Here is a 20,342-nt window from a genome sequence, read left to right as displayed (position 1 = left end):
GCTTTTATAAATGTAACGGGTGGCTGAAAAACGTTTTGGAAATAGTATTATACGCGCTCCGGTGGGGAGTTTAATGGGAAATTATATAACTGGGAAGGCTATCCCCAGCCATGGTTAAATCGGACCCCCCCCCCCCTTAACCGCTATACCCAAAAATTACGATCCCAGTTATAATCCCATATAATAACCCGTAAGATTAATTATTTATACAGCGGTAATAATATAATTAACTATATCGCTAAAATTGCCGGATTTAGAAGATTTTTCGCGATTAATCTTAATTGCACCCGCCTTATTTTGGGCTCGTTAAACCTCCCTAAACCTAATAAACGTAGTATTCGGGTCAGGTTCGACCTTCCGCTTTTTTTGGGGTATTACCGCCTCCAATTTCCATTCCAATTGTTCAATTTTCCGCTGTACATCAGTAAAATTTAAATTTTTAAAACCCTATTTTTTGCGGATTTTTGAAAATAATAAACGTTATATAAAATTGTTTCCAATTAGCCTAATATATCGTCCCAATTAATTTACCACCTCTTTAGCATTTTTGGGGGTTTTCCAATCGACCAACGAGCCGTTTTGGGTTAAACGATCCAGATTGCTGGGTTTTAGCGGTAATATGCGACGGCCGTAATACCCGGTATTGGGAATATTCGGTTATTGTACCGAATTATTCCGATTTTGCAAAAAAAGGGGGTTTAACAACGGTTTGTTAATATTAATCGGCCATAATCCCGTTGCACGCCACCCGTTTACAATAATCCGGTTTATAAATATTTTCTGGCGTACTTAATAATAACAATCGAAAAAATGTCGTTTTCCAATAATAATAAAATCGTTAAATTGACCTATTTCCGAAAGTCGACGTCGGTACGTTTTTTTTAAGGTCGAAAATACCGTTAAATTACAGGGTTAAAGGATATAAAATGCATAAGCCGGAAAGTAAATAATATAAACGTTATTTTCGAAATATTCGGCCATAAAATCCGGGGTTATATGCGATTTATAACCGTCGATAATTAATAACCTTATATCCCCTGGGATTTCCGGTACAATATTTGGTAAAAAAACGGTTTTAAGCTATTGGAGGGCGGTATTATTATTAATCCAACCGTTAAAAATAGCTGTAAACTTCCAACCTTTATAAAGGGCCATATCCGTAGGGAATTATTATTATTATACCGATTTCCCTTTATATATAACGAAATCGGAAAAATTTACCCGGTAACCGAAATGCATTCGATAAAAATAATCCACCCCCGACCCCCAAATTATTTTTTAATTATTAATTTCGTATTTTGGGACCCTAAAACCAAATTATTCGAATTTTGGCCTTCGATAACGCCGGTTTTATCCATATTTTAACGGTTTTCCGGTTTAATAGGCCGGATTTCGGGGTGTTTTAACCGTGGCCACTATTCCCTAATTTTTTTAACAATTACTCCGTTAATCCGTTATAAATTTATTCGTTAAAACTTTTATATTTTAAATAAAAGGTGCCGGGCCAAAAAGGAATTAATCCAACGTTTACCGAAAAATTGGGGGTTTTTTTAGCCCGTAATATTATTTCGGCCAATTACCGCACCTTTTTATAAATAAATGGGAACCCCAATTCGGTTTTGGTAAAAGTCCAAATTATAAGGTGAGTTTTTTGGGTTCCGGAAAATTTTTGGGCTGGTTTTTGTGCCCGGGTCCGGGTTTATGCCCCCCGGATTCGGCCCCGGAGTATATTATGCGGAATAACCCATATTTTCGAGGCCTTCCGGATTAATATACCGGTTGCGATTGCGTACAAAACCGTTTCGAATTCGTTTTTTATATATTGCTTTAGCTTTGGCTGTAAAATTTATATACAAAATTTGGAATTAATTGCATCTAAAATAACGGAAATATATTTATATAAATCACGAAAATCAGAATAATAAATCAGTGGCTTAGGGCTAGCGGTTAAAAGGGGGGGGGGCAGCTAGGGGGGTTCCGAATTACATTTTATAAAAACCAGGTTTAACGGCTGGTGGTTATTTTTCAAATCCTGCCCGAACAAACTTTTTATACCTGCTTACTTTTCCATTATTAATTCGGTATAAAATTTTCAATGGAACCAACATATCCCTAAAAGGCGTTTTTTCTGTTATTATATCGTTTTCCGTTTTTATATTTTTAAATATATTTGTTTAACTATATTTATATTTAAATAAAACTTAATCGAACCCATCGATAATTTTCCGAATTAATTAAATATATCCTATTATACGCTAATTTTAAAAATTGCTCCTCGTTGGGGCGGGATTTGTAATTGCGTAACCAATTATTACCTACCAGGAGTTAAAGCAAACAGGCAATTTAAACCTTAATAACGAGGTAAACCTTTATTAAACCGCCCAAAAGCCGCCGAAACATTTTTAATATTATTAACCCTTTTTTACCATACCGAAATTCGCTAAATATAATATATAAATTATTTCCATTTTTAATCCAATAATGGTTGGGTAAAAATACCAAAACTTTTTTTACCTATTATAACAGGTAATATGCTCGATATAATATTCCCATTTTTTATTTATTCGTTATTATTCCGTCCAATATCGGATATATCGAAAATATTGTCGGTAAAACCACCGTTAATGCGATTTCCGGGGTAATATTAATAAAATTTATACGGTTTTCGGAAATTGGTTTGGTTTTACCTGGGTTTTCGCGGCGGTTATAGTTTTGCTCGCGGTCGCAATTTGAAATTGCGCACTAACAATTTAATTTGGTTAAAATAGTATTTTTTAATTGGTATTACCTTTTTCAATCCTCGGTATAGGATTAAATCCATTTTAAATTATATCCGCATTTAAACACTTCGTATATAAATTTGTATATATTTAATTCAAGGATTATTGATAAAAAATGATAATATATTTAGGGATAATTATATTGAAATTGAAATTACATGGGTTTGCGGGGGTGCGAAAGGTATTTTTATAAATTAGGAACGTTTTTAAAATGGTTTTGCCAATAATAGTGGAAATATTTATATATAACCCAGCGGGGATACCTGAAACGGGTAAGGTAGTATTGTTTTGCAAATTCAGCTGTACTTTTGCCTCGCTTTTCGAATTGGAGGCCTCGCTGGCGAACCATGTCGTTTTAGTTTAACAAAATTGAGGTCTCGTCAATTTATAGGGATGCACATCGACTCCGATCAATCGATTGGCTGTCTTTCTGGGCTCAGCAGCAAGCTCTTGCTTATTAATAACACTGGATCAAAACGCGCTGTAATAATACCTGATGGCGACGTTATATGGCGTGAAAACCGTTTCCAGCCACAGTAAAGCCATATTACTGTTATTATCGCCAAGGGTACCGCCTCTCTTACCCATTTCTATAACGTGGACACCCGTTTTAACCGGCTGGAAAATAATGGGAGCTTCCGAAATAAGATATATTTGGCCTATTTACACGGGCTTACATTTTTCGCTGTCCCAAATACCATAATTGGTTATACAGGTACGGAATAAGCTTTATTAATTTTACGTTTATCGGCCGTGCGATCAACTTCGCAATTAATATATGAAAATTTGGAATTGCTCCGAAAAATTAGCCGTTTTACCCCCTCCAGACATATTTATCCCAAAAGTTTTAATATGATGCAGCAGGTGCGATAGTTGCCGGGATTAAGCTTTTTTTCCCAATTCAATTATTATTACATTAAAATATTGAAAATTCTTAAACATACCGACAATTAAAAAATATTTTACTACGATAAAAAACCTAATTTTGTGGAACAGTTTCGTAATACGCAAAGTTTAAACCCAAAATTAATTGAAAAAAACTGCGTTAATAACGTTTGGGTGCGATTTCCTAAATTTGGCGTTAATGGTTTTATTATATTAAACGATAGGGTTTATATTAATAAAAACCGCGGTAAATCAAAACCTGGAAAAAATAATTGTTTTGCTATATTAAAAGTTATATATAATGGTTAAACCTTTTTAGCAGGTAACCCTGGGACCGGCCTCCATAACCGATTATGGTAATTTTTCCGAAATAAAGTTATAATTTACGGACCAAACCACGAGCAGCCCCTATTATCGCTTTTTTTCGATTTTATTTGGTTTTAAAACCTTTTTTTAACCTTTGCTAAACAATGGTGCTGGATGCACAAAACGTTAAATTACCGACATTTTAATTTAAATCGATTTTATTTTATATTATAATTTTTAACCATTGCGTTCGCCGCCAAAGTTAGGCGTAAAACCGTTAAAGATTTGGGAATTTTGTAAATCCTTTTAATATTTGCGGTGGGCCCTAATATGGCCGACATTTTCCCGCCTCCCATTAATCGGTTTAAATTGGTTAGCGGATATATGGCTAATATAAATGTAATTCGAATAAAAATTAGGATATCCTGCATTAATTCCCAAAATAAAAAAGGGAAAATAACCAAAAAATTACCCCAAAAACCATATAAATTAATTTGGACCTATAAATGGCGATACGAACAATATTTTAAATAATATTAAAAAAAAACAATTAACAGTTTTACCAAATTTATATATGGTTAATGGTTATACGAGCATCCAAATTTCGATATAAACATATTTCCCAAAACCATAATATTATATATTAACGTTCCATCTGTTTTATTTAAAATCTTTCGGCAATTCCAAATATAGTATAATAACTATTTTTTTTATAAATACCTGGGAAAAATAGCGCAAATTACAGAAAAACTGAAAATCGCTTTTTCCCTGCGGTTTCCAAACCCTAATTTAGCACCTACAAACCCAGCCAATTCAAAATTGTATTTGGTTAAAAACGGATTTACGTCAATTATTTAATTATTCGCCCAAAATCAGCCACTTTTACATTTTACCCAAACCCGTCCCGCCTTATAAATTCACCAAAGCGCCCGAACGTTAAAAAATCCTTTTCCAATAAGGAAATACAGTTTTAAAATGCATAATTTTATAGAAAGATTTAAATTACAAATATTATCGGATTTTTAAAAACGTTACGCAGCAGATTTAAGAGAAAGTACGGAGGTATTGGAAATGATGTCCAACGAATAGACGGATTTGCCTCAGGATTTTGAAAAACTGAAATTGAAGCTCGAAGAATATAGGGATACCTGTGCTAGATATTCAGGCTATTTTCTGTCTATTATAAAAAAGTTAATTGGCGTATATGACCTAATAGGTCGAGTCACCCGTCCTATGCCGAGAATTACCTTAAAACTATTCATATTTTAGCTGGCAGCCCACCGGTGGGAGTTTTTCCCAGACGCCTGGAAACGTATAATTGTTTGCTATATCCGGTCGCTGCACGATTACCAGCGTGCAGAACGTTTGCTGGCGTTAGCGTCGCCCGAACGGCAGAACGAGTTTGTTTCCGAAATTGGAAATCCTGGACATACGAATTGGGATTTTTTGGAGCACCCAATGGTATTTTTAATGGAAATTGAGGGAAATATTACGATCCGTCCGATTTAAATGCGTATTGCAGCAAAGATAATTAGCCCCCCTGGTCGGCAAAACTCGATTATGCAGCTTAATATGGGCGAAGGAAAATTATCCGTTATCGTTCCATTGGTCGCGGCATCGTTTGCTGCTTTTAAAGAGAAGTTAATTCGGGTGATTATTGCAAAACCCCAGTCCAAGCAAATGTTCGAGATGCTGGTTGCAAAGTTGGGCGGTTTACAAAGCATTACGATCCGTTAACTTCCTTTTTCGCGAAACCTTCGTTTAGACGCTACCGACGCCGTTACAATTGCTCAAAACCTGAAACAGTGCGCTGCTGAAGGTAAAATCTTGTTAATTTAGCCAAATTATTTCCTTTCCTTTAAGCTAATAGGACAAAAGTGTTTTATCAACTCGAAAACTGCTTTTGGGAAAATGTTATTATAAATATAAAACTTTTTTAAATCCTGTTCGCGGGATATAGTGGATAAAAATAATAAAAACTTTAATGTCAAATTTAAGCTGATTTATATTATAGGAAAGTAAAAATTTATTGCATTTAACCCTGGAAAATGGTTATTTGTCCACCAAATTTTTAATATTATCCGGCAAATCTGCCCTTTTATCGCCAAAACGATACCAAAATCGATTAATTATTTTAATCGGTATAAACCGGGATTTTTCCCTTTTATTCGCGTTTTGGGAAATAATGGTTAATATTTATTTGTGTGCGTAATCGCCCAAAAAATTTGCGTTATTAGTTTGGTTAATTTACCCGTTGCTCGCCAAAACGAAATATTTAAAGCGGCGGTATATATTTATATAATTAAATAGGATTTTTTTACCGCGTAAATAACGTAGGTTAAAACCGTTGGTTATTACGTATTGTGGAACGATATTAGTAAAAATATTTTTTTTTTATTCCGAAGTATATTTGCAGGTTGGATTTTCGGATTTATATTAGGATAAAAACGATGGCGCGTTAATTACGGTTTTAACCCTAATCGTAAACCCCCGATTGGATTGGCGGTTTTATATCGAACAAAAAATTCGCTATTTCCCCGTTTTAAATTTTTTTACCCCGAAGTTATTTTTTTATTAATTTTATTTAATTATTATTATAGTGGTTTAAACGATAATAACCTATTTATTACTTTTAAACATTTTTTGCAATCGGATTAGCCAGACGAAAAGTACGAAAAATGGGTTAAAAATATGGAATTTTTTCCGGCTTTTTGTTATTTTAAAAATATTAACGTTAAAAACAAAAACCAGATAATTTAATACGTTTTCCCGATTTTAAAATATTTTAAAATAACGGTAAATAATTTTTTAAACAAAGCGGTATTCCCGAAATATATGAAAAAATTTCCCAGCAAATTTAATATATTTGGATAGGATTTTGGCGCAGTGAAAATGCATCCAATTATTGGTTTTAGTGGAACGAAAAATTCGCGAAAATTATTACCGCGTTTTGTGTAACATTTAAATTTGGAAAAATAACGGTATATTAACGCGTTTATTTTTAAACATTTGTTTCGGGAGGAAAATAATATGGTATTATTACCCGAACGAAAAACCGGCTGCATAAACGACGCCGAAAAACTGCTGAAAATGGTAATAAAACAATCCCCTAAAATCCAGGTTATTTTAGACGTCGGTGCGCAAATATTGGAGCTTAATAACCTCCAAATTGCCCAAAAATGGTTAAAAATAAATTAATCGGCGAATTTTAAAAACTCCAAAAAGCAGGTTTGCGTTTTTTTTAACGGCCACAACGATTTAAAAATTATTAATTTTCGTAATATAAACGATATTTTTCAGATATTTCCGTATACCCAGCAGTTTAATTAATATTTTATATTTTTCGACGAAATTAATATTCGCGGTACCGATTTAAAATTACCAATTTATTACCGTGCTACCGTTACGTTCGGTGCAAATTTGACGAAAAATCGACTTATCCAAAATAATATTTATTAAAATTGCTGTATAACGTTTAGGAAAAATGGCAGTTAACGTAATACCAATATATATAAAAATGAAAAAATTTGGAAAAAGTTAATCCGTTTTGTTTTATATTCCTCCGGATATCCAATCGAAAATTATTTAATAAAAAGGCGATTCCGAAATTTTAATACCGATCGGAATTAACGACATTTTTAATTGGTTTATATTTGAAACCTGCGCTAATTTTAAACGCTATATCGCCCTTTAGGAAATACAGGGTAAACGGTTTATTTATTAAAAATATTTTTAGAAAAGCTATTTTGGCCTAATTCGGTAATAGGCGGAAATATTTTTTAAATATAAGGTTCGGGATATTAACAACCTATACCGGCCGGGCCACCGTTTTACAATTACGTGTTGCGAAAAGCATATAAAATACGACGGTGTCCAAAAAATCGCACGATATGTGGCCAAATTTGGAAAACGTAATACAAATTCAACCGCGTTGCAAAAAAAATAAAAACGAAAACTTTCCTCCGAAATAAAACGAGAGCGTTAAATCGAAAAACCAAAATCGGTTATACTAATACAGCATATTTTCGACCAGAAAATCGTTTATTTCGTCCGTACCGGTATTATGCGAAATCTTTCAACGTTTTTACCAATATTTTTAATATTAGGACAAACGACGGTAATTACCTATTTAACCGATTTAAAAAAGTTTCCGTTAAATTTGCTGGTAATAAAGGATTTCGCACGGACGATTAAAATTATTAATGTAGGAAATAATAATAAATTGGATTAATATTTAAAAATATTTTAATAGGTTATAACTAATATAGGCGGGGGAAGCAGGGGGATAATATAATAAATAGTAATTATTAGCCCGTTCGAAGTATAAAATTTAATCGAAACGATTAATTTGTACAAAAAAATGGTGCTCCATTTATATACGCTTCGTTCGCTGCTGGGGTTTAAACCGCTGGATAATTTTCTTTTTTACACGATTCCAACCATTCCGCAATATTAGCGCGTACCACAATTATTAACGATTTAATTAAACCTGTTTTTTAGACAATTGTATTTTTCGTTTTTTAACGAATATAAAGTTATGTGCGAAATGCTCGGTCTCGATTAGAATAATGGTGGTTAGGGAAGGTATATTGGAATTAACGGTTTTGTTAAACCTATATTTAAATGTGCAAATAATTAGGTTGGGTATATTTTTAAATATAGCCCAGTCGGATTTTTGAAACTTTTTTTAAACAAGGTCCGAAAAAATTGTAAAAATATTGATAAAACACATATAAGGAAGCTTTTAAATACGGTTTTATTAAAAAAAAGGATATTTAATATATTTGTATTTAAAAATGAAATGCCATTAAAAACTAAAAGTAATTAAAAACGGTAAAAGAATATTTTTGGGTTTTCGTATAAAATCGTGACGTTCGTTCCCAGCGCGCAAAACCATACCTTTTAATAATTTAAGCTGTCGTATAACGCCAGGTTTATTGGCGTCGCATATTATATATAGCATAACCGGGTATTATTTTATATTTTTCCAAATATATTATTATTAATTCCCTAAATTTGGTATAACCTTATTTCCATTTATAGTAAACCTATTATTTATTTTTTATCCGCAAAATATTTATCCCAATATCCACCAGTTTTAATAAATTACAAATTTTCGATAAACGCACCGAAACACATCCGTTTATTAAAATTCGCCAACAATATGTTTAAAAAATGCATTATTTTGCTGGAAAATACCGATAAAATCGGTTTAAAACGCGGTAAATTTAAAAAGCCGCGTTTTTATCCTACCACTAAACCTAAAAATTTCGATAAAACTTTTATCCGACCGGGCCCCGCCGATTTAACATTATTTCGATAATATAACCAAAAATTACGCCCGAAATTTGTTTTGGCGCATGGTACACCTTTAATACATTTTGTAAAACTAATAACCAGGTTAAATTGGTCGTTAAATTCGGCTCCAAAACAAATAACGAAATATTTTTACCGGCCGAACTTCAAATTTATTTCGCTTTAATTTTATCGGCTAATATAAAATTTAATTTTCCCCACGGTATTAAATACCCGTAAAATAAAATTACCGTACCGCCAGCAATTATAATAAATATAATTTACAAATAATTTTAGTAATATTTTTTGCCATTTTCCTCCGCAATTTCGCAATTAATTGTTATCCCATTATTAACCCTAATTTTAAACCGGTTAACATTTATCGTAACGCCCCGTCGTTCGGTATTAATATCCCGTGTATATATTTTTATTAAATGCGCCGTTAAAGGTATTATTAGGAGGATAATATTTTATTTATTAAAAACCATAATTAATTAATTAAATATAAATATTAACGATATTTGCCGTTTTTTAAATAATTTTAAATATATTGGCCAATTATATATATCGCCATTCGCGAAAGTAAAATTATAACGAAGCAGCAAACTTTTTTCCATCTTATATATATAATTTATATAAAAAACAAACAATTTTGTGTAAAAATAAATTTATTTTAACGGCGTTTATGTTTTTTTAAAAAGTTTGGTCAAATTACATTTTCTGAAAACGAAAGCTTATAAAGCGATTAACTGTTAAATAAAATTAAAATATCCTAAATTAAATTATTATTTGTTTGGAAATTAGTTTACCGTTATAAATTTTCCCGGAAAAACTTTTTCACAAAGCTGCTAATCTTTTGTTTTTAATAACGAAATTAACAAATTATTAATAAGTTTAAACGATATCCCGACGTAATAATTATTGCTTTCACGTTAACGAATACGTAATTAAACCTATAATTTTAGCAATATAAAACTTTTTAATCTTTTCGCCAATTATTTTAGTAATATAAAACATGGTTATTACCCTTTTAATACCCACGAAAAACCTTGCACCTTTTCTGCCGTTCGCTTTGCCCATAAAATATCGAACGTGGTAATGGAACTTTTTCGCACCGCCGAAAAAAACGATGCAATGCTAAAATATTAAATTAAAAACGCGGTGGGCGGCCAAAACTAAATTAAACGTATCGCCCACGCAATTATTACAAATTTAAAAACTTTTATTAAACAGGGCCGATAAACGATTGGGTTATTTTTGGAAAAATTTATTAATAAAACCGAAAAAGCCACAATTTTTAATTTCGATTTCCCATACGAATACCCGTATTTAACCGCTGGTTTTACCACTATTGTTACCGTCGGCGTACTGGTGCTTGTGGCGCCGTAAATTATAAAAACCCTTAATTTTGCAAAACTGGGACCCGTTGCTGGTAAAAAAGTTTTAATTAGTGATTTTTGTTTTGGAAATATTTGTGGGTTAATAAAAACCTAAATTTTTTCGCGGTTTGGTGGTAATTTACTTATATTGGGTTTATTCCTAAAAGCTTTTTATTTAGTTTTTTCCAAAGGTTTGGTATAATTTGGGGAAGATTTTAACGTTTTTACTAATTATATAAAATAACGTATTATTGAAAAAAGATTAAAATATTAGTTTGTAATATCGAATTACTATACCTTTAATTTGAAATTAGGATACGCAAAATCTATTATAGTATATACGTTTGTTTAAAATTTTAATATAAATTAAGGTGTTCCCAATTATTTATAGCTTGGTGGTGCGACCATGTTTTTCCATCGTTATTGCTATGTAGAAATTTGCGGGGATGTTTGAGTTGCTTATACTGTCTGCGTTGCAGGGTCCGGAATAATTTTACCAACTTTTTTGCCAGTTTCTTTGGCGGTATCAATTGTCAATATTTGCCCGACCTGACCAATTGCCTTGTTTACCCCGCTTTAAAGCGTATCGTCCAATTACGTTAATTACGTTATCGCAGGCTCCCTAAGAGAATAGTTTTTTTTCGGAAGTTTTTTGGGAGTTTATACCTTATTTTGAACCATTAATTGGAATATATTAAAATATTACGGTTTGGTTTTATGCCAATCTATTTTGCTCCTCAAATTGTTTTCATAGTTCGCAGACAAATCTAACTCGGGCCCCGGTTTGGTTGTAATTTTCGAAAACGTTGCCAGTGCGATTTTATAGCTAAATTTTTGTTAAAGATGGCAACATTTAAGGTATTTATAAAAAAGTTAAAAGTTTTCGTAAGCTTGGGCCTCCAGCATCGGCCTAATCCTGCTCCCCACATTGTCTTAAATTATTAACTAAAATCTGTAGGGCATATAAAAAAAAGGACTTCACCGACCTTGCGCTAATATGCAGCACTGAAAAGTTCCCAGCTTATAAAGTCATCGTGTGCAACCGGTTAAAAATTTCCTATACGGCGTGCACAAATTTATTTAAAATAAACAACCGGTTTGTTTAGGCGAAATGGTTGAATTAACCCCAAATTTACATCATCGTTATTTTTGCAGGAAGCCGAGTTAGGCGAGTACGAAATTCCTGAACAATCGCCAGGAATGGTGCGACGAATGGTAAATTTCTTTTATCCCGATACAGACAATAGGAGAATTATTTACTATTGCTATAATTATTAGCAATAAAGCAGGTTTTATTTAATTTTATTTAAAATAATTGGTTAGCAATTAATTGGAGGGGAGTTTATCGACATTTTTGCCGGATAAAAAACCATTGGTTAATATTTTGTATAAAATTGTCACTAAAATCCAATAAAAGCTTAATATATGCATAAATTCAATTTGCCCAATTTCACGTGGTTATTAATTGGCATATTATTACGGGGATATGAATCCGCGCGCCCAATTAACCCGACCAATCCAATTACCTATATTAATTTACCTGTCCTATTTAGGTTTCCTTTTCCAAATCCATTATTCCCAACAGGATTTCTACATCGTTTACCTTATTTGGTAAAGCAATAAATGGACCAGGGCGTCTGTAAAATAGTCTCTCAAACTCCAGTAAAAAAAATCCGTTGTATTCCCAATTAATAATAGCCAGGATTACCAAGGCAATTTGCCGCGCGTTAATGTTAAAAAAATGAGGTAGACCGCTGCGCAATAATAGTATGTTCTGGTCGTTCGACATAATGCGGTATTGGCCGGTAAATCCCCGAACACAGATGATGTTTTAATTAAAGCAAAAAATGCCAATTACACTATTTTTTCTGGCTTCTTTTTCAACCCAATCGCGTATGCAAACCAATCGCGGAACGGACCCTCGACCCATTTGCACAATTCGCGCAATATTGCCATAAAAAAATAAATTTGGATAATATCGTTTGTAAACCCGATATTAATAGGCCCGATAATTGTAATATTTTGTCCCCGGTCGCAAGTAAAGTAAAAACGCCAAATATGGCCGTGATAAAGCAGAAACGGCGATGTTAACGATGCGTTTCGTGGCCGGATCGATAACCAAAAACTTACTAATGCGGCGATACCATGCAGCCGTCCAAATCCCAAATTGTGCGCTGCCTGTGGTTAGTGTTATTTCGGTTTTAATTTCGATGCTTACCCCGATGGGTTTCAGTCCAAGCGGTTCGTAATTGCGCTGGTTAATGGTTTGAGACTGGGATTTTTATATAATTAATAAATGTGTAACAGTTTTACCCAGCTCCTCATTTTCGAGCCGTGGTTTATATAGGTTAAATACCAGAGCAAAGTTAACCATTTTGCCCCCAGCTACCAAATCTCTGGCGGTTTTGCTTTTGTCGCTACCCATTTTTGGAAGCCACTGTTTTGCGATATGTGCGTTTATAATAAGCTTATATATAACGCGGCGGTTGTAAAATGTCGATTGGACGGCAAGTTGGAATCGTGGGAAATGATTATGTTATTTTATACCAGTTCGCCGCGGACTATGCCATTTTACGACGTTTGTTTACATAAGTCTAAACAAGCTTCGAAGCCAAGGACATCCTTTTGGCTGAAGCCCAATAAAAAATAAATTTGTTGGAAGTACAATTGGAGGTAATAAGGCCGGTTAAAAAGAGAAGGGTGGTTCCGGATCCAAACGAGTTTTTAATTAGCAAATAGAACGTTATTAGATTGCAGGAAAATAATATAGAAGACTTGGACCTTTTAGCTGATGAAAAAGAGGTTAATAAGCCGGAACAACCTGAAAACGATTGTATTTTTGTGCGTTAATAGTTTTATATTTAAATTAGTTTATAAAAATAGGCATTTTGTTATTAGATTTTCAGGGCGCCGAACAGGGGCACGCAACGTTAAAATTTAAGTTGTTGCAAATCAAAGTCGACCCCAGATCATGCCAAACCTTTGGAAAAAGCTAAACAGAAAATTTTGGGGAACGAATCCCGCGTAGGCAAATTGCTACCAGGCTGCAAATAAACCTGCGGGGTTGTTAGCCCATTCCCATAAAAATCTCTAATAGGCATTTTTACCAGCTATTGGCCCCAATAAGCTGAAATTAAGGGTTGCCAATACTTATTTTGCTATGGAAAACAGCATGCCCTGGAAGCAGGCGGTAAAAATAAAGAATATTCCCATTTAGCCGGGCGATAACCGATATTTGCTAAAATCCTAAAACTTAATTTTTCAGTTTATGTTTTCGGGTTAACGATGGAATAAATAACTAGCAAGCAAACAGTAATAAGGTATAATGGTTTTCGTAAATAAACGGGAGGTGGATTAAGTATAGCGGTTAAATATTACCGGAACAATACCTAAAAACGCGTAACCTACTGGCTTGGCGAAAGCACTCGTAGGATTAACATTAATTGAAATAGGATTAATGGTTTGAAAATAGTTTTGGCACCTAATGAGCGCAAGTTTAATTTATACCTTGGCCAAATGGTTTGCGGCCACTGGTCGTCAAAAAAAAGGTACACATTTATTATAAGAACGGTAATGGGACGCAGACAAACACCAATGTGGCAAGAAATGCGTATTAATTATATGGAAGCTCGATTCAGAAATATTACTTTGCGGAGGTTCAAAATTTTGGCAAAAGCAAAACTGTAAAACCCTAGGTTACCGTCCTTTTGGAAGGATAGGGCAAAAAAATAAAAACATTTGTTACCAGCGTCGAAAATTTGGTTGAAAAAGTGGAAACCCATCCTAAAATTATAATAATTAAAATTATACTTTTTATTGCAGGTTTTAAGCTGGTAAAACGACCAGCCCCTCCGCAATCTATAATTTAAGCTCGGACAACTTTCCTTAATGAACTTATATAATCGAAAATGACGTAGGAGTGTAGGGGCTCTTACCAAAAGTGGTCGTCGTTTAAATAATCGTCCTACGCCACATCAACGATCTGGATTTGGTAGAACTTATTCAATTCCATTAAAATACGTTATAAGGAATAAACAGTAGTTTTTCACATTTTTATCCTAATATTTATGAATGGGTATATGGGGTTAGAGTTTAAATATAAATATAATTCGTATATAATCTCTTTGTCTGTCTCGACAGCAGACGGCCTCATTTTCCCCAACTATTAATAGTCTCAGGGCTCATCCCTGAAGCCCAGAGCTCCACAATTGATCCACTTCGTTCGCTTCGCTCCATTTCGTGGCTCAATTGCGGCTTTGCAATGTACCTGTGGGTCCATCCAAAGAACGCTTTGGTTTAGGTTTAAGGACAATTTGTCGATTTTCGCCGTTTATAGCGGTATTTTTGGCCTTTTTGCGACCGATACTCCCTTATTATTCCACAACCACGCAAAATATCGAAAAAAGAAAATATCGTTAAAAATAGGAATTGTTAGGCCTTTTTTATAAATCCAAAACTTTTTGCACCCGGTACGCCAATTAAAAGTTGGATATAACCCGCCCTTAATCCGTTTATGGCGGTACTGTTTTTTCGATTTTTTTTTCGATTTTCGATTTTTTTTAATATTATTTTTAATTTTTGACCAAATTTTATATTTTTTGCACGTGGAGGGTCGTATATATGTATATATCGTTATAAGAAATTTTGGTGCTTGTATCGGATTATATAAGCAATTAAATAAGCGGATAGGCAAAGTATATATTTTTTTATATATAATTTACAATCGAAACTCGCTTATATTTTTACCAGTTTTAACGATAATGAAACCAAAACTTCAGAAATTCGATTACGTATATAGACAAACGTCCAAGTCCAATCGTGCTAACAATATCGGCTTTAAAAACTGTTTAATAAAAACAAATAATAAATATGTATTTTATAAATCTTTTTGCTTTATTTAATTAATTTTATATTATTTTTTTTTGCGGCAGAACTTTGTGGTTTTTGCACGTGGGGGGTGGCATATATATACTTAATATAATATCACATTTTTGTACGTATAACTAATTATATAAACCCTTAAATATGCGGATAGGTAAGGTATATCCAATTTTATATATATTTTACCATCGAAATGCTTTTACATTTTTACCAATTCTAACATTAAAAAAACCAAAATTTGAAAAAGTGGATTTTATATATAAATAAACGTTAACGTAAAACCCGACTTGCAATACCGGCCCTTTTTATATTTTTATATAAACAAATGCTAAATTTGTGTTTTTTTTGTATTTTTTGCTTTATTTAATTGAATAAAATTTATAAGGAAAAACTTATATAAAATTTACTAGCAAATTGATTAAGGAATATATTAAGTGAAAATATTTTCATTCTACCAATATTTGCGTAAATTATTTAATTTTTTAACAAATTGTTAATTTATATAAAAATATTAATAAAACTTTTGTTTCAATCGATAATTGCATGCATTCTGCAGTATTAGGTTTACTAAGGTATAAAAACTGTAAACTAAATTAAAATAATTATTGCATACTATTATTCAAAACAAAAATTAAATATAATAAAAAATTACAGATTTTATTTAATATTTTAATATCTTTCCAAATACAGTAGTTATAAAGACGCGGCCGGTACTCAAATACTCAGCAAATTCCAATAAATTTAACGCAAATTACTATATGTTTTTATAATTTTTATTTATTTTTTTATACGAATATTTAATTGCATATTATGGGTATATTATTTTCTTTTACCATTATAATGCGAATATATTGCATTTACCCGCTACAAACGGCAAAATACCACAAATTATCCTTATATTAATAAAATAACTATAAACGATATCGTAATATTAAATATATTATTAAAAATACCGTTATAAACGGCGAAATGCGACAGATTATCGTTGGTGGTACCGCTATGAACGGCGAAATGCGACAAGTTGTCCTCAGACTAGAACGAGCGCGATTTTTTCGGCCAATGTAATTGGTCGAAAAGCCATGTGGCTGAAAGGTATATGGAGCGTTCGGTCCCCACTGCGAAGCAGGGGGGTCTAGTCTGAGCACTGAGACTAAACTATCAACTATTTCTAATTTCGAAGATAAACGTGCCGAAGCAAAAGGGCAAAAACTTAAAGGAGGCGCAGGGAAGCGGAAATTCCACCATTATCTGCAGCTGCGGAAAATGCTTTACAGCAAAATCTTCATTTAAACAGCACTGGAGGGATTCGCCCAAATATAAAAATGAGGTGCAACCCAACGACTTTCCGAGGGTTAACCAGAGTAAAGCAAGTGCTTAATACAGCATCACTGTTACTAATTGCTAATCTTTGCTCTCCATTTCGGAATTGAAAAATTGTAAAATATTGCTAATTATTTTAAATTTCAGAACCAGATACGTGATTGTAACAAGGTAAAACCTTTTATTTAGGTTGGCGTTTATCTTAAATAATTCCAGGATTATGGGCGCACGTATAAAAATTAACTAATAACAATACGTAGGTTGTAAAAACGTCCAAAAAAATTATCGCGGGGGATAATAGTGTTAAAACCAGTAAAAACGGGCCAAAAAAGAACCCAAACAAACGACGTCAAAAACAAACAACCAAATATGAAAACAGCAAAGCAAATCACTTGTATGGTAGCGTTAATGGTATAGTTTTCCTCCCACTTCGCCCTGGCGGCTACAATTTTAGCCCTGCGCATTTCCCGAATTCTGGAAGCAAAAACCGCATAATTTTAACGAAATCCTATGGCGGAAGTCGATGTTTGGTCGGAGGCTGTGGGTATTATAACCAATGTTTTAACGTAAACCATCTCTAAAAACGGGTAAAGATAATAATGCTATTACGTACGGATAAGGTAACCTGCTGCAACGGGAAGTAAAAACTTCGCCGATTAGATCTCTTTGTCCGCTATTTCACATTAAATGCACGCGCTAGCAGTAACTCACTGCATAACCGTAACGCGCGCATATATATCCTGAAAACTAAAACATTTTCTGCTATCGCAACTGGCTGCAAATTAACAAAAGCCAATATTATGTGGTTTTCCCAAACATGTTTTTTAACTATGCGGAGGAATTTTATATAAACCATATTGGCCCGCACAAAATATGGGACGAGGTGTATAATCTACTGGATAACCGTTTTAACACTAATACGAACCATAATAAGCAGGCGTTATAATCTTTTTTTTAAATAGCAACCCGAATGCGGTGGCGATGGCGATTATATAATTATCGGGCTAACCAATCTCGCATACCGGGAGCGATTTGTAGTGATTAATATGGTGCCATTACCCTAAAACATTCCAGACGAGGCGTTTTAGCGAATGTTATAAATTTTTGACAAGTGGGCTGTTTTTAACGTATAATGGTTAAATTTTGATTGAAGTTTCAAATGGGATACGAAGATGGAGCCGTCCATGGCATATAAATCAAATTATAGAACTTCGATAGTCAATCTGGTCTGGAAGGTGGCGCGTAATAAATATTGTTAAAAAGACTTTAAATCGGCTCGTCCGGCGCCGATTGAATTAAAATTTAGAGTTTTCCCTTTTATTACAGCAAAACAGTAGCTTTAACTTAAATTTGGTAATTAAAAAAGTTGAAAATTGATAAATTTGGGGTAAAATAGACTTTTACTAGCGAAAGTATGAGTGCCGACATTCCCATTAATTTTAAATTTATTAAGATTTGAAGGCAATACCGTTTGAAATTACCAACCGGAAACAGGCCGGGATCGCTGCTATCGGTAATTAGCGGTAAAACCCGTACACCTTAGGAAGCCTTTTTCCGGTCGGTGTAAGCGACGTACAGGTCGCTGGCGATGGTTTGCTTTACACACGCGGGTGACGGCAAGATTTGTTTGGGCTTATTTGCCTCCTCGCCATCGACCTTGCGACGTTTCGGGTCTCCTTCGATGGGGCTAATTTCCCTGGTAAAATCCCACCCAAGAAATCCCATTTAATATGGAAGCGAAATTAAAAACAAAAGGTTAATTACAAATTTGTAGAAATCGACACAGTATATGTCGGGTTACCAAATTGCTCCTCGCACCATTAACACTTGCCACGTATTTTCCACGTATTTTCCACGATTTAGCAATATTATAACCTTCTTTCCAAATTCTCCACAATATTTGGTCCATCCCGAATGTGAAATTCTGGGAAGGTATGGAAAGCATTTCGAAGAAAAGGTAAATTAACTGAAAATATAGGTGTTTCGCCCAAATTAATCGCAAACTAATTCAGTATCGCCACATTTATTCCATGCCGCTTTATCGTTGGCCCGGCGAAACGAAAATTTATTATATATTCCTACCTTATCGCTCACCAATCTGCTGTTTTAAAAGCATTGGTAAAAAGGGGATTTAAGGAAGCAATTAAACAATCGGTCGAATAAAATAACGTTAACGAACTAACTTTCGTTAATTTTTGGTATTTTATTTACAGCGGAAATTATAATATTCCAAAACAGTTCGTTTCGCCTGCATTAAAAATTTCCACCAGTCCCATAAAAGTAAACGCGTTTGAAGCTTAATTTGGTAAATATACCCAAATCGAGCAGTTTTAACCTGAAATTTTGGACCCAGGCGAAAAAAGGTTAGTCGAACCTTTTGGGGTCGACAGTTGGGGCTCTCTCGCGTCAGCCAAAAAATGTTGCAAAAAGTGCAAATACTGCAAACAAAAACGTATATAAATGGGGTGAAAATACTGTTACTGCATATACGGCCATAAAGAGAAAAACAAACAAAGAAATTCTATGGGATGACTTTGAACGGTCATGGCGTATGGACCTTTCCGGCTTCACCAAAAACGGCACATTTAATACAGAAGGCGGGCCGGACGCGGATATATTCATTTACCATTACCAAATATATATTTTAGCAAATCGTTATAAAATTATTCGACTAATGGACGTATTACTGCAAAAGCTCCACCAAATTTTGGTTAAATCCAAAATATTTAAAAATAATTTTAACGATATCGTGGCACTGGTACGATTTTATTATAGAAAATTGGTTCCCGAAAAATTGAGACAAATAGTAATCCATTATACTTCCTGTAACGTGGAAAGCTTGTGGAAAATTAAGGAATTTTAGGAGCTTACGGAGGAATATGGCGGTTTGGCAAGGGTATTTATGGGGTTTATATTATTAAAATTAAATTAATAGAATGTTACGATTAAGGTATCGGGTAACCTGTTTTTATGGTAAAATACAGTGGGTTAAAGCAATTAACCGTCTGTCTGGGTAACGGGGGATTCTCAATAACTGGGGTGAAATTATAATCGATTCCTGGGTAAATAATAAATTGATTGCTGCTGAGCAATTTTTAAATGATTTTATCTACATGGCAATAAATATATTTTTATATAAATTATTTCCTAAATGTGATCTCCTTTAATCTGTATAATCTATTTAATCTGTAATTCTCAACTTAAAATCCACAAACTACCAAAATCATTCTCCTTAACAATTACGTGGGGTCGCGTAACTTTTCTTATATTATCTTTATTCTGCCAGTCGGTATTTTTTCCTGGGCGAATGTCGTTAGGAAGGGTGTAACCCCACCTGCTCTTCCTGGTACTGGCCCAACCCTTTAGTCGTAATATAAAATTGCACTTTTTAATTAATTACGCTAAACTGGAATTATATGCGACCTTTCGATAAATTGCTGTATCGGGTTAATATTGGTAAACATAATTTACAGGATTTGCCAAAAAAACCTCAGTT

General features: G+C 33.5%; 3 protein-coding genes across 3 annotated transcripts; 2 read left to right on the top strand and 1 right to left on the bottom strand.

Annotated features, from left to right (window-relative positions):
- Positions 1–12,499: 12,499 nt before the first annotated feature.
- PpBr36_02284 (uncharacterized protein) lies at positions 12,500–12,601 on the bottom strand (the record flags this gene model as incomplete). Its single annotated transcript, XM_029889466.1, has 1 exon — positions 12,500–12,601. The coding sequence occupies one exon, from the start codon at positions 12,599–12,601 to the stop codon at positions 12,500–12,502; it is 102 nt and encodes a 33-aa protein (XP_029753027.1).
- A 4,247-nt stretch (positions 12,602–16,848) lies between these two features.
- PpBr36_02283 (uncharacterized protein) lies at positions 16,849–16,956 on the top strand (the record flags this gene model as incomplete). Its single annotated transcript, XM_029889465.1, has 1 exon — positions 16,849–16,956. The coding sequence occupies one exon, from the start codon at positions 16,849–16,851 to the stop codon at positions 16,954–16,956; it is 108 nt and encodes a 35-aa protein (XP_029753022.1).
- A 1,824-nt stretch (positions 16,957–18,780) lies between these two features.
- On the top strand, positions 18,781–19,731 carry PpBr36_02282 (uncharacterized protein). Its single transcript, XM_029889464.1, has 2 exons — positions 18,781–18,803; positions 19,060–19,731. The coding sequence occupies exon 2, from the start codon at positions 19,398–19,400 to the stop codon at positions 19,707–19,709; it is 312 nt and encodes a 103-aa protein (XP_029753021.1). The 5' UTR covers positions 18,781–18,803; positions 19,060–19,397; the 3' UTR covers positions 19,710–19,731.
- Positions 19,732–20,342: the final 611 nt, after the last annotated feature.

The sequence above is a fragment of the Pyricularia pennisetigena genome, chromosome 3 (assembly GCF_004337985.1).
Source record: "Pyricularia pennisetigena strain Br36 chromosome 3, whole genome shotgun sequence".
Lineage (NCBI taxonomy): Eukaryota > Fungi > Ascomycota > Sordariomycetes > Magnaporthales > Pyriculariaceae > Pyricularia > Pyricularia pennisetigena.
The sequence above is the reverse complement of the archived record's forward strand: the minus strand, read 5'-3'. Positions and strand labels throughout refer to the sequence as shown.

Coding starts and splice junctions, on each gene's coding strand:
- PpBr36_02282 (XM_029889464.1), top strand. CDS start 19,398: ATGGACCTTTCCGGCTTCACCAAAAACGGCACATTTAATACAGAAGGC.